General features: G+C 50.9%; 2 protein-coding genes across 3 annotated transcripts in view; one reads left to right on the top strand and one right to left on the bottom strand.

The window, feature by feature from the left end:
• The window catches only part of LOC149372258 (putative fatty acyl-CoA reductase CG5065), an 87,307-nt gene extending 74,901 nt beyond the window's left edge, over positions 1–12,406 (bottom strand). The window contains exon 1 of the mRNA XM_089566670.1: positions 12,199–12,406. Coding sequence (XP_089422796.1) covers positions 12,199–12,297 — 99 coding nt within the window. The 5' untranslated portion in view covers positions 12,298–12,406. The remainder of the gene's footprint in view (positions 1–12,198) is intronic.
• LOC149372257 (diuretic hormone class 2-like) overlaps positions 1–12,902 on the top strand; it is a 221,422-nt gene that overhangs the window by 149,799 nt on the left and 58,721 nt on the right. The window lies entirely within an intron of this gene.

Below are 12,902 nucleotides of genomic sequence, written 5' to 3'. Positions count from 1 at the left end.
ACTTGGGTCAACCGGACGTTGAAGTAATCTGCATCATGGGAAAGTGAGAGTGTTCGCGAAGCTCGCAGCAGGAAAGCAAAATCGTGATGGTGGAAAGTGTACATACGATATGTGTACGGTGTCGCGATGAGCTACCTTCTTTCCCCAATCATTGATTAGTTGTGTTTTCCTTTCTCCAATAAGTTATTGGGTGGATGTTTGAACAGTACCTGATTGGTTATTCCACCCACTGAGGGCGGGGACATGGGATTTAAAACCCGCTGCTTTGGCAGGACCGAGGGCTGGTTTCGTCACATAGAACTACTCGTGAGCCAGTCAAGTGCAAATATGTTTTCTCCTTACTTGTATCTTCCTTTGTGCTTTTAATTGTTATAAAAAGTTAACCTCTCCAGAAGTGTCCTCTTGCAATGTGATTGAGCAATTCGAATCTGCAAGACGTCAAGAATCCTACAACAATCATCTTCAACCCAATTTACCTTTACGAGATCTTAAGATAGGATTTCAACTGGCGCAGCCGTAGAGAGGGCATTTTAACTATTTCTTTATAACCTTTAGTAAGAAAGTTGTGAACCGCTCTATGGCCCCCCTTTCACACACGTCTACTGCAGTGGTTCGTTGACGTTGCTGTTTTTTTTGTTTTTTTTTTTTCAAAGTGGTCTGCTCTTCATGATAATTTGAGACCATGACAGGCGCGGCAATTCAAATCTCTCGCATCGTTTTGTAGGCTGAAAAGGACAGGAGCTTCTCGTTCAGCATCCGACAGTGACCAATTGTTCTCTGACAGCACGCCTGATTAAACCTGTCTTTGTTTGTTTTTTTGTAACGCGTCGTTTGCTCGCGCCCCAAAACACTTTACATGGAGGCGGCAGTGCCTCTCTAAACAGAACTATGCCCAGCTCCTGAACAAATCTTCCTTTACAGCAGTCCATAGAAGCTACACCCCATACAGGTGCAGGCATGGAGTGTTGCATTGTGCAATTCACTCAAGAAAGCTCAAACCCACCTTTCTGTTTATTACTACATGTTTAGGCTGGCCGGCAATTTGGCTGCATTGTAACTTTCGTGTTCCGAAAACATTTGTGGGAACTTGTACACGCTTCCTCGGAAATACTATGGAGCGACGCGCAATCTCTATCCCCCTCCAGCACACACCCTTTATGAATATGCGGTTGGCTTCAGCACGACCACAAAACCTCTACCGCTAAGGAAAAAAATCTCCATAATCATGACGACCAACTCTCGCTTGTTCTCCGGAGCTTCGGAACGCCTTCGAAGTCATCAATAGAGCCCAACGTTGTCTCCGATGACGCACGATTGAGAGCTCCGCATTTCTGATGAAGGCAGCGCCACCGTCATCACTTTGTTCGCGTTTATTTTTTTTATACACTCAGCCGATTTACTTAACGCAGCTACAAAGTTGTATTATCACCTTTTCTTTCCTTCACAAGTGTTCAAGAATAGCACGTTACGTACAAGCAACGTTGTAGGCTATCTGTTAGGCCGGCGCGATCAGAGAGCTGAATATTCACGGCCAAGTTGTCAAGGAGCTCCATAAGGCTGCAGTTACGTATCGCGACGGCCGGTGAAGACGAAAGACTGGCCAGAAAGGCACCTTAGGCTTACACGAGCTTGCTGAGTGGACCTTGCCTTCTCACGGAAAACAAGACCGTCCCCCGGTTACCATTCTCTTACCGTGACAAGCGGTCTCCTTAACCCTTTCGGCGAAAGCTCTGTTATCCTTGTCATCGAGCTCCCCAGTCGAAGAAAATTAGACTCCGCCTGCTTTCGTGCTTTCCGGCCTCTTGTTTCGCAGATGACCAGAGTAAAAAGTACGTCGCGCATGGTAGTCGGGAATTGCAGGCGCGTTTCAAGCCTCGACTTTCAACTCTTTCCGGCAGCTGCGTCAGCATTTGGTGGTGGTGGTGAAAACATTTATCAACCATTGAATAGTTTGAGGGAGCTGATTGGGGTAGGGTCGTATTGGCCCCTTCCCCTCACAATACTAGGTGGAGCCCCTATACCGGGGCCCTATTGGCAAGCAACGCCGCCTGCGTCCTTTAAACCAAGGCCTTTTGGGTCTTGAGGTCTTGACAGCCGAGCAGGGCCGCTCTCCCAGCCCTGTCTGGTTTGGGAGGGGGGGGGGGGGGGGATTGATGGGTTTGATTGGCACGCCCAAGCCATGTGAAGGTGTCAGCCACTTCCCTACAGAACTGGCACGCGCCATCAAAGGATGTGTTGAAATGCTTAAGCACCGCCGGGCACAATACCGTGTTTGTGAGAATTTCGATGAGGCGCTCGTCAGCACGATACAGTCCCTTTGCTCCTCCTTGTAGTAATCGGTGATGTGCTCGAATGTAAGGGCCTGTCTGTCTGATTGGAAATAGGCTTCCAAGGAGAGGGAGATAGCCTGATCGGCCTTTTCGTTTCCCTGGAGGCCCTGGTGATCGGGGGCACAAATGAGGTTACGCGGAGTGCTACGTATCGGCAGGTATATTCCAGTATGCGCCAGGCAAGCGGGAGGGTTCATCCCAGATCATAGTTCCAACAGGCCCCTCGCGAGTCGGTGATGATGTGTTTCGACTTGGGATCAGTGACAGCCAGAGCAATGGCAATCCCCTCCGCGTGTTTTGCGCTGTAGGCTTCGAAAGTGAGCCCGTTAACTGTGTTTGTGTTGTGTACGACTGCGGCCGTGTACCACCCGTGGTGAGCCCCGCAACGTCCACGTACTACACGTGTTGTCGGTGACCATAGTATCGCGCCAACGCCTCCGCGCACGCCTGAGGACGACCGCTGTTGTCTCCTCTGGAAGGGGTCGGACCCGGAGGGCGCGTATCCAGGGTTCTGGCACTCCCTCCCTTTCCTCAACGTGGTAGTCATGTTAGATGTGCAGCCAGTCCAAGAGGCGGCGACCGGACGTGGTCTGTGCAAGACGCGTGTAACGGTTGACTAAGTGGGCTTCTCGAAGCCCCCGGAAGGTGTCCACCACACCCAGGGCCAGAAGTCCCTGGCTGGACGTGGCGACCGGATGGTCGATAGTCTGCATGATGACCTTCCGGTGGATGACCTCCAGATAGTCATCATCGTGTTTGCGCAGGTGCAAGTAAGGGGTCGAGTAGAGGATTTTACTTGTTACGAAAGCATGGGCAAGCCGCAGTGCATCCTTGCTTCGTAATTCACCCCGCTTGTTGGAGACCAGGTGGACCATGCGGCCCACCTGGTCTCCCACCATGCGAAGTTTGTCCAGGGTGGTGTCGGCCCCTGCGTTGGTCTTGGCAGCGATAACCTCATTTAGTCTGCACAAGTCTGAAACATATCAGGAACCATGCAGTACTCGGCATCACGCTCAATATACTTCTGCCATCATCATCCTCATCATCAGCCTGACTACGCCCACTGCAAGGAAAAGGCCTCTCCCATGGCTCTCCAATCAAACCTGTCCTTCACCAGTTGCGCCTACTGTGTCCCCGCAAAATTCTTAATCTCATACGCTCGCCAAAATTTCTGCTCGGCTGCTGACCCGAAAGACGCGGGCTCGATCCAGGCCGTGGCGGCCGAATTTCGATGAACGCGAAATTCTAGAGGCCCGTGTACTCTGCGATGTCAGTGCACGTTAAAGAACCCCAGGTGGTCGAAACTTCCGAAGCTTTTCACTACGGCGGCCCTCATAGCCTGAGTGGCTTTGGGACGTTATACCCTAATAAACCGAACCATCACCTAATTTTCTGCCGCCCCCTGCCACACTTGCCTTCTCTTGGAATCTACTCCATTTCCCTTAAGGACCAGCGGTTATATATTGCCTGCCCAAGCCCATTTCTTCCTCTTGATTTTCGCTAGGTCAGTAACCTGCGTTTGTTCCCTCACCCACTATGTCCGCTTCCGGTCTCTTAACGTTACGCCTACCATTTTTCTTTCCATAGCTCGCTGCATTCTCCTTAACTTTAACTGAACCCTTTTCGTTAGCCTCTACATTTCTGCACCATACGTGAGTACCGGTAAGGCACAAATGTTGTGTAATTTTCTCTTGAGGGATATTGGTAAATTGCCCTTCATGATTTGAGAGGACATGCCATATGCGCTCCACCCCATTCTTAGACTTCTGCCGTACCAGCTCGTTTCTGAGATTTGTTTCCACTTAAATGTTGCTTCCAAGTGCATCCCCATTAAACCAGTTATGCGCAATCCATTCCAGGCATAGCGCGTGGCAGCTTTCATGTTTGAATGTGGCTGAGCAGTTTTTTCAGACTTCTCTGCAACGCTATGTAAGCACACTATACATTTATCTCCATTGCTTCTCGTGTACTACATAGGGTATACGTAAGTCCTCCCACTGCAGAAACAACACATTGATACAATGACGCAGGAGCAGGTGCGCGTTTTCCGGGGCGCGCTTTCGAGGATCTGCTCTTCATGCTCAGTTCTTCTTCGTCGGGGAATTCTAGACGTGGTATACCCGTTTCACAGCTATGTTAAGTGGTTTTCCCCATTTCACAACAAACGCAATACATGCACTATATTCGCTCGAAGGTTCCAGACTTTCACCAAAGAATTTATTGCGTCTTTTGCCTTTTCCCGTAGAACAGATAAGACAGCAATGACAAGCGTATATAGGCAGAGGCTGTAAGTACCTGCTAGAAAATGAGGAAGGAAGCTATGAGAGCTCCCATGGTTCCTTCAAGGCACGTCAGGATGGAATGAGAATGCGATCAGGGACCTCATTACATACAAGCAATATGATGGCGCACCTAGCGACGTGAAGAAATAAAAAAAAAAACAGAGAAAGTAATTCAATGAAGACATTGGAAGGTGAAAATGATAAAATTTTCACGACAAAGTCAGGGAGCGAAACTAATAACACGACGCCAGCAAACGCAGGTCGTCATCTCGTTCTGCGCTTATTTTAAGCCCAAAGGCGCGTCCCGGAGCGCGCGAACGGTGAACGTGCCATTTCAACCCTGCTCCTATAAGCCTGGAGGTTGGCGGAAAAGGCAGTTGCCCTCAACCGCGTGGTCATGAATAGCAAAATTTCCAAATGGTCCTTCATGTTTCTCAAGAATGTTCTAAACAAAAGACAAACTGTAGTGAATTCTACCTAGACGTTCCAATTACGTGGGTTTCTGCCCACATAGTTGACGAGGTCACGCACTGTATGGTGAGGTCGCAAACAATAAAACCTTGTAGTGAGCTATGCATAAAAAGCGCTGACAACCACCGGCGAGTGCCTCGTTGATTCATATTGAGCTCTGTGTGCGCCCTCTCGCTCCGTCCCGCACTTTTTCCTTTTGTTACGGGGTCTATAGCTCAAAATAAGACAAACAGGAGCCTACAGCGCCCATGAAATGCCAAACCACACCCAATGCCAACCAACCCACAACCCACAGCCCACCTGGGCAGTCATCCACAAACTTGTCTAAAGCGCTCGAACGGTGCGCTATGTTGCGCTTTTATGAAAATCGTCCACACCTGACAGGCCGGACAAAGCTTTTAAAAACATGAGGAGTTGAACACAATCCATCGGATTGTGCATACACGATAAGGCCAGGTTTAGAGCACTAGACCACTCGTAAATTACACAACTGTAGCCCCCCTCCCCCTTGTGCGGTTCAGGCGCTGTATACAAGTGCGTGAACAACTGTACTATCGACAAAAGAGATTACGTATCATTGGAACTGAGCGAATTTATCGCCGTCAGAGCATTGCAGTGCAGGATTGGGAGGTACAGTCTTCGCTCGTGTATGGCATGCGCGGCTTGCATCTGACATTTCTAATCAGCAAGCCGAAGCCACAGAGGTTCCACTTCCCTTAGTACCAGTTGCATTTGTTGCCTTATCGCACGGCGCAATTAAAGGTCCTGGATGCGCCAGGTTTTGTCGGAAAGTTTTGTCTGGCGCCTATAAGGCAACCGCATTAGGCTGTCGTTCAGCAGACGGCGCACATCGGGCGACACAAAGGCCGTCGCCGACGCACACTCAGCAGAAACGTCAGCGAAATCGAGGAAAAAAAGAAAAAAAAAGAGCCCGAGAGTGGTATAGGGACCGGGCCAGTCTTTTGTTTGCCCGACCACCACTGCGGCGTGTCTCGCAGTAGGACACGCAAGGCCGAGAACGAGTCGCTGCAGCTTTGCCGCGGTCACGGCGCCACCGCGGTGCGAGCCAGGAAGCGACATCTCTCTCCGCTCTTCCGAATGAAAGCCGCCACTCCCGCTCTCTACACACCGCTCTTTGGGTCACGGGGAAGGCAGGCGGTGGCGCGCGCGTCATCGTTTGTCGATGACGGCGACGATAGACGAGACGTCGCTGTCGCGAGCAGTCGCGAGCGATGACCCGAGGAGAGGACGCGGCGCGAATGGAAAACGAAAGTGCTAGTGAGGAGAGAGGATCCAAAGAGAAAGGGTGTTCTTTCACAGTTCGGCCTGCCGCAGTCAGCAGTGGGTATCGAATCCTTGCGCAATCCCCCTCGCCATAGAGACCGGCAGCGGCGTGGGCGCCCAATATTTGTACGTTCGACGCGTACGTGCGGCGCAGGGGAATCCGCATGACGACGTCGACTCCACTATGCAATACCGCCAGCGTGTGTAAATTTGCGGATGATGATGGAGCAAGAAGAAAGACACGCCTTTCTTGCCTCGGCGGCTGCACGATCACGAGCACGTATGGCGTCAGCCTGGTAGAGACTCGCACGGCTCCACCTTTTGGAACAACAACACGTTAGATGTTTACTATGTCTGTCGGAAATGTGCGAGGTTTAGTTAAGAATTCAAACACGTTTCGCCATTTCCCAAAGACCCACACAGAAGGCAGGGCACGTGGGACACTTATTTACACGTGTATGCTGCAAAAATAGCGGATGCCAGCGGAGGAGAAATTCAGAAGCTGTTGGGACACATACAATTTGGCACATCGAAAGATGACGTAAGTGTCAAAACAGCTCCCAGTGTTCTGCATGTGAGACGAAGCGGGCTTGAGAAGCAGTCTACGAATTCCAGCCAAATTCTGCATGCTTCCTCCAGGTCGGTCTAGTCGTTCTGGTTGTTACCAGACGACTTCTGACGAATATCGTTGAAAAAATGGCAGCTCTCCGAAGCTCTCTAGTTCGAGAGACGGCCGAGACCACTGACGGCCGCTCCCCGTTGGTGCGAGAAAGCGCAATCACCGATGACGCTAGAGCACCGCGTCAAAGTGCTTGCGTTCTCACGAAGCAGAGCAAAACACAGCAGTATAGGAAGGCTGCAGATATGGGATAATGTTCGCGCGCGACTACAAGGGGCAAGGGAGGGCTAACCCAAGCAGGGTGGGTGAGCGAGCGCGTGTCACAGCGATCCCGCAGAGTTGCCATCGCCAACGAGGTCATCACAGCGTCGGCGGCGACGGCGGCTCTGCGCGAGCACTGAAGCAAGCTACGTGGGCATCGCCTTTCCTTTCCGGTTCCGGTGCTTGCTCAACAGAAGAAGCAGCTGCGCGACGTTGGTACAGCTGACGCAACACCGTGCAGCATCAGCGGCAGAATGCAGCACTCCTGCAACTTTGCTTTTGCAGCCGATGCCTGCGCGTGGGCTCAGTGTTCTCGGCGTTCGGCATCTGGGCGGGGGGTTGCAAGGTCGAATCCCACAGCGGCGTCCACATTTCACAGCAGGCGTTATGCAAAAGGCGCCCGTAATGCTGTGCAATGTCGATGCCCGCTAAAGAACCTCAGGGGTCGATAACATTCCGGGTGCCTTCACTGCTGCAACTTTCCTCGTTGGATCCCTGCTCTCCCTTCTCCTCCCATTCTTGCACGACATGGTTCGGGTAGCAGCCGTCTTCATTAAAGATTTATGCCATCGGTTGAACCGAGCGCCGCTCACGAGTGACGACATCCAGTGCTTATTTCATCAAGAACCGCGAAGCCGAGAATTCTTAATAAGAACGCATGCATGCTAGTGTGAAGAGCCGAGTGATTCTTTGAAAAACTCGCCGCTCTTCGAGCAGTGTGTTGGGCTTGGACTGGCAAAGTTACGTTGCCAGAAATGATTTCCCTGCACTGACGTCCACACACTTTTTAGACCATTCGAAGGGTGGTCTCTGTAGCGCGTCAGTAACACCGATACCTTTCACTCGCCCTTCGGTTCGAAATAACTGCTTCCGAGCGCGTTCCAGTCGAATGTGCTGACTTACTGGTCCGTGTAACGCTGCTCACCGGTTGCACATGCAGCAAGTAGCAACGAGCGGGAGACAAAACAGATACTCGACAAGAACTCCGAAGCAAGCCGTTGAGTCGCCTCGAACTCGGAAGCCGACGGTAGCTGCCACTGCATCGGGGTACGCCGCTCCAAAGCTCTATTCAAATGCTCGAGAAAATACTCTAGGCGATACAAGAACATGCTTATCAGTGAATCTTCAACGATGGTGGCAAAACGAGACAGAGCAGCTCTATCTGCGTTGTTCCTGCGACTGAGTGCGTTGCCGGTTCTCCGCTGGGGCTGCCTCTGCTGCCTTCACCGTGCTGGTAGTGCGGAGAGCAGAAAGAAAAGCCTCGGACAAAAAAAAAAACAAAATTGCATTGCCACCAAAGGATGTTTCAAGGCCGCTATTAAAGACAGCGAAAAACTAAAATGAGATTGCTTTTCTATCCATATGGCTGCAGGAAAATTTGCCAAGGCCGTGTCATGATTCATGATTTATGCAGAAGTTACGCGTAATGCGCTCCCTGCGGCGTTCAGGTCTCTCGTTTAGCATGCATACGCATAATTTGTTAGTCTTAATATGCTGCTTTCAACAGTGTTACGCTGTTTCCCTGTATTATTACCTCAGCATTCACTGCTGACGCCATTGCTTTGCTTTTGTGGTCACGTTCACTGCTTTGTGCGCATCGATTAATTATTATGTGTTTCAAGCGAAATGCTCGAGTGCAATCATTTTTGTCAAGCGCTGTCTCTTCAGCCAAGTGCATGGTCGGCATACATTCATTTGCAAACCGGTCTTACTTTACACTGTCTTCGTTATTGCGGACTCCAAATCATCTTTTTTTTTTTTTTTACTATTCGCCGGTTCTTGGCCTCTTCTTTACAAAAGCGTTGAAAACAATTTCTTGTAGCCGTTGAACTCGACGACAGTTATGAGCGCTGTTTGCGTTGAGCTGAAAGTCCTTTATTAGCTAAGGAAGGCGCACGGCAATAGGAGGGGGTAACGAGAAGTAGGCAGAGTCTTCAATGTTTGCACGGTCGTCAGTCACTTCACATTGCTCTCATCAGGCCTCTAAGGGAGCCATATCTTGCAAACAACATTTGGACGTGCGGGTCAGTTGCTAGAATGGAGCGGTAGTTCAAACGGTACGGTGTGATCTCGGAACGTCCGGTGGCGAAGCCGGGGAAGTCACACTGAAGGTGGGATAGGCCACCGCGCGTTAGCGTCGTATAGTAAGGGCATGCAATCATTTCCTCTCTGTAGCTACGCCAGCTAGCCAGAATACGGGGCATATAAGCCACATAAACGCCGTTTAATGCATAAATATAGCCCGTGGCATGTGTGACACACTTAACTGCGTTTCAGATACAGTTAATCTGTTTTCCTTTTCCTAACCCGGTAGGATGGTTATTTCTCGGGCCCATCCGCATATTACACCTATACTACCCTCCCCGACGACCTCTTTTCGAATAATGCAAAAGCATTCCACCTCCAACAAAGTACAAGCTTGCTACATAGTCCACGGCTTGCCCTCGAAGGTCGCTTTCCCTCAATAGAATGAACGATTTCGGCCATGTATCAACGCTATTCTGAAGTGAAATGCCGCAGTGCTTATCGGTCACAAATTCGCTTCCGTTCTGCTGACTTCATGACCTTCCAGATCACAGAGGTCGTTCACAGCTAGCGACCTCTCAGGCAGCGATAACGGTTCCATTAGCACAGTCCTCTTTCCCCACCTCCTCTCTGTTGCTTTGGCAGCTTCGATGACCCCGTGGGAAAGTAAACAATTATGCATTCACTGGAGAGTCAACTGAGATAAGAACAGGCAGAAGTTGGGGAGGCCAGGATAATTGCTGACCCGGAAGAAGGCGGCGGGGCCTCCGGGTTGCCATGAAAGCGAAGTAGAGTTCGTTTGTGCTTTTGAAATGGCTTAAGCGCGCCTTAACTGCTGTTTTCTAAGCAACTTTGGGGGTAGCATTTTATTGTCGTTTCTTGAGAAGCTGGTTTGTATGAACAGGCTCCTCGGGAGGGCATTGGCTGAGCGGTAACTGAGGTCGCGCAGCAGGCCTTAATGGACAAGCGTCGCTCGGCAAATGGGATTGCTTAGCACAGAGGTCACACACCGAGCTCAAAACATGTTTGGATTTGCTGATAGTTCGTTATTTGTTATTATCACTTTTTTACCAGCGAAAGTGTCGAAACTGGCCAAGGCGTGTGAAGATCTCTTCTGGACCTCCTGGCCAAGCTGCCTTGATGGTCGCTCCATCGTGTCGTTCCAGACTATCAAGTCTGTAGAACGTGGACAACCCTCTGGTATTCCGGGTTTATTGGAAAACCCTATGTTAGTTACTACGAGTTCTTGGTAGCTATTTCAGTAGTTCTGACCACACAAGCAAGGTCTCAAGCCTTATATAGTTGTACTAAGAGCTGCTATGGACGATGATCTAGGAATGAAGCCATGTGCTATGAGTGCAGACAGCGGCTGAGATTTACAAACGTGGCAGAAGTCTTATTCGGAAGATTTGATGCGCAAGCACAAACATGACGCCAGTCCTAAAGCCGAGTACCGCACTTATACAGTCCATGCCGGATTGAAACGCGGTGAGGGGCCATGGGATTAACAGGACACCCAAATCTGTGCTCGCACCTTCGCTTCGTGTTAGTTGCGGTGACTACTGTGTGTAGTCGCTTAACGAAACATGCCCACGCGAGTAAAACAAAGGAAGAGATGTTAATGTAGCTTTACAGTTTGTGTTACTGAACTGGTTCTTTCTACTTATAATTCGCGCTGTGTAGAAAGCTGTAAAATGAAAAAGACAAACGCAAATAGATATGCCAAACAACGTTCTTCACCAAAGGCCGCACATATGCTTTCATTAGAATAAGATTCACTGCTGAATCGGGAAAGCCAAAAACGCTACCCCTTATGCACCACTATGGTGAACGTTGCATACGACGTAGCTCGATCACGTGTGGCTTTCTTGCCATGCGCGTTCTATGTCCCCCCCCCCCCCCCTCTTCCCCCTTCAGCACAGGTAACTGGCCCAATATTGGAAATGGCGCTGGCGTCACACTGGTTCTCTACAGCACCGGCCTTTGCCAATACATTTCAAATATCGGGCCGACTAGCTGTGTTGCTGGGACCGTTAGCTCCATGTGTGCCGGTCTGAGAACCCTGGCCGCCGATAAAACATTATAAAGATTTTCAATAACATATCTCATTCGGTCCCCACGCCAGAGGAAGTGTTGACTCAAAGCCACACCGAAATACGACGCAGAACAACACAACATAACAACAAGTTTTCGCGAAAAATGGGCAATCAAGCATCCATGTATCTTGGCGTCAAAACAAAGTACACGCTCATAAAAAGTGACGTATAAATGCCGTTTGCATCAAATGATCTATGAACACAAAGAAGGCCGTGACTTGAACGTAAGTGATGAGTCCACAGACAGGAAAAGACAACCTAGCCTTTTCAACGTTGCACGTACCGAAGAGCCGACAAAGCCTGCACCACACATCCCAACGGAGGAGGCCATTCGCAGCTGCAAGGCGCACTTTGGTTCGTTTTCAACAGCCAGTAAAGGAAAGAGGGAGCTGTCGGTTCCGACATTCTGTGTGATAACAGACAATTCCCATAAACAACCGACTGTAGAAAAAGTGCGGGCTGTCGGAGCACAAACTACCACGCCAGCAGCGTGCACTGTCACCGAAGCAAAAGCAAAGGGCATGATTGCACAACATGTCTCAGCGCGAAGTTGATGCAACGCATTTCCCGATTGAAATGGGCATCTCTCGAGATGCCCAGTACGACCCTAGATTTCGAGGTGCATCGAAATTCTCTACGAATGCTCCCCGTTCAACGAGCGCGCGGTGGCCGCGTCCAAAGCGTCACGTGCTGTGTGTGCATGAAGCGCTGTTCAATCGCTGTTCAATGTCGCTAGTCAATAGCAGGCCGTGCCGCCTGCAAGCCGCGCTGCACAAACGGAGGGCCCATGCTGTGCGCGCCCCACGCCTTAGCACCCGCTCAGCGCTCACCTTGCCGACGAAGCCCGTAACACCAGTGATGAGGACGGTGCTGCGAGCAAAGAACTGCGCGATTCCGGGCACCAACGGCCGCCCGAGGGGTTCAGTCATTCTGGGCCGATCCGGCAGCCGTTGCGTTACCGGGGAGGCCGCTGCGAGCCGCGGGGTTGGGGCCCGCGTCGGTCCGCCGGGGACCAGCGCCTCAGCCGCCGGGCTTCGGATGCCCGGGCATGATGGTGGCCCTCGAGTACTACGGCTGCAAGGGACGCGCTGTGTGGTGGACACCAGCACTGGCGCTGCAGGTCACGGAGCGAAGAAGACGAAGACGCGAAGCCAATCGAACGGCTTGCGGCTGCATGCATGGCTCGTCGTCTCCCTCGTCTTCTACGCCCGAGGGCAGCGAGACCCGGGACGGCACCCTCGTCGCCTTCTGACCGTCTGTGGATATGCGGTCTGCGTATCCCGTTAGGCTAGACTGGACCTGAGACCCTACCGTTTAGCATTGTTGCTGTGTAAAACAGTTTTGTGCTCCTTCGCATGGATATAACCGTAGAAGTCAATTGCTAAGGCGTCTTCGATATGAGTCGGTAAGGGGGCCCAGGTGGTCCTGGTTCATAAATTAATTTTTGAGGATTTTGAAAAGCGCAGTGTCTGTCTCACTCTCGGTGAATAATTAAGCGCATGCCGGAGGGAAGGGACGCATTAATGCCGTTGCG

The sequence above is a fragment of the Amblyomma mixtum genome, chromosome 1 (genome assembly GCF_055824585.1).
Source record: "Amblyomma mixtum isolate Tamu chromosome 1, ASM5582458v1, whole genome shotgun sequence".
Lineage (NCBI taxonomy): Eukaryota > Metazoa > Arthropoda > Arachnida > Ixodida > Ixodidae > Amblyomma > Amblyomma mixtum.
Note: the sequence above shows the minus strand (reverse complement) of the source record. Positions and strands in the feature narration are given on the sequence as shown.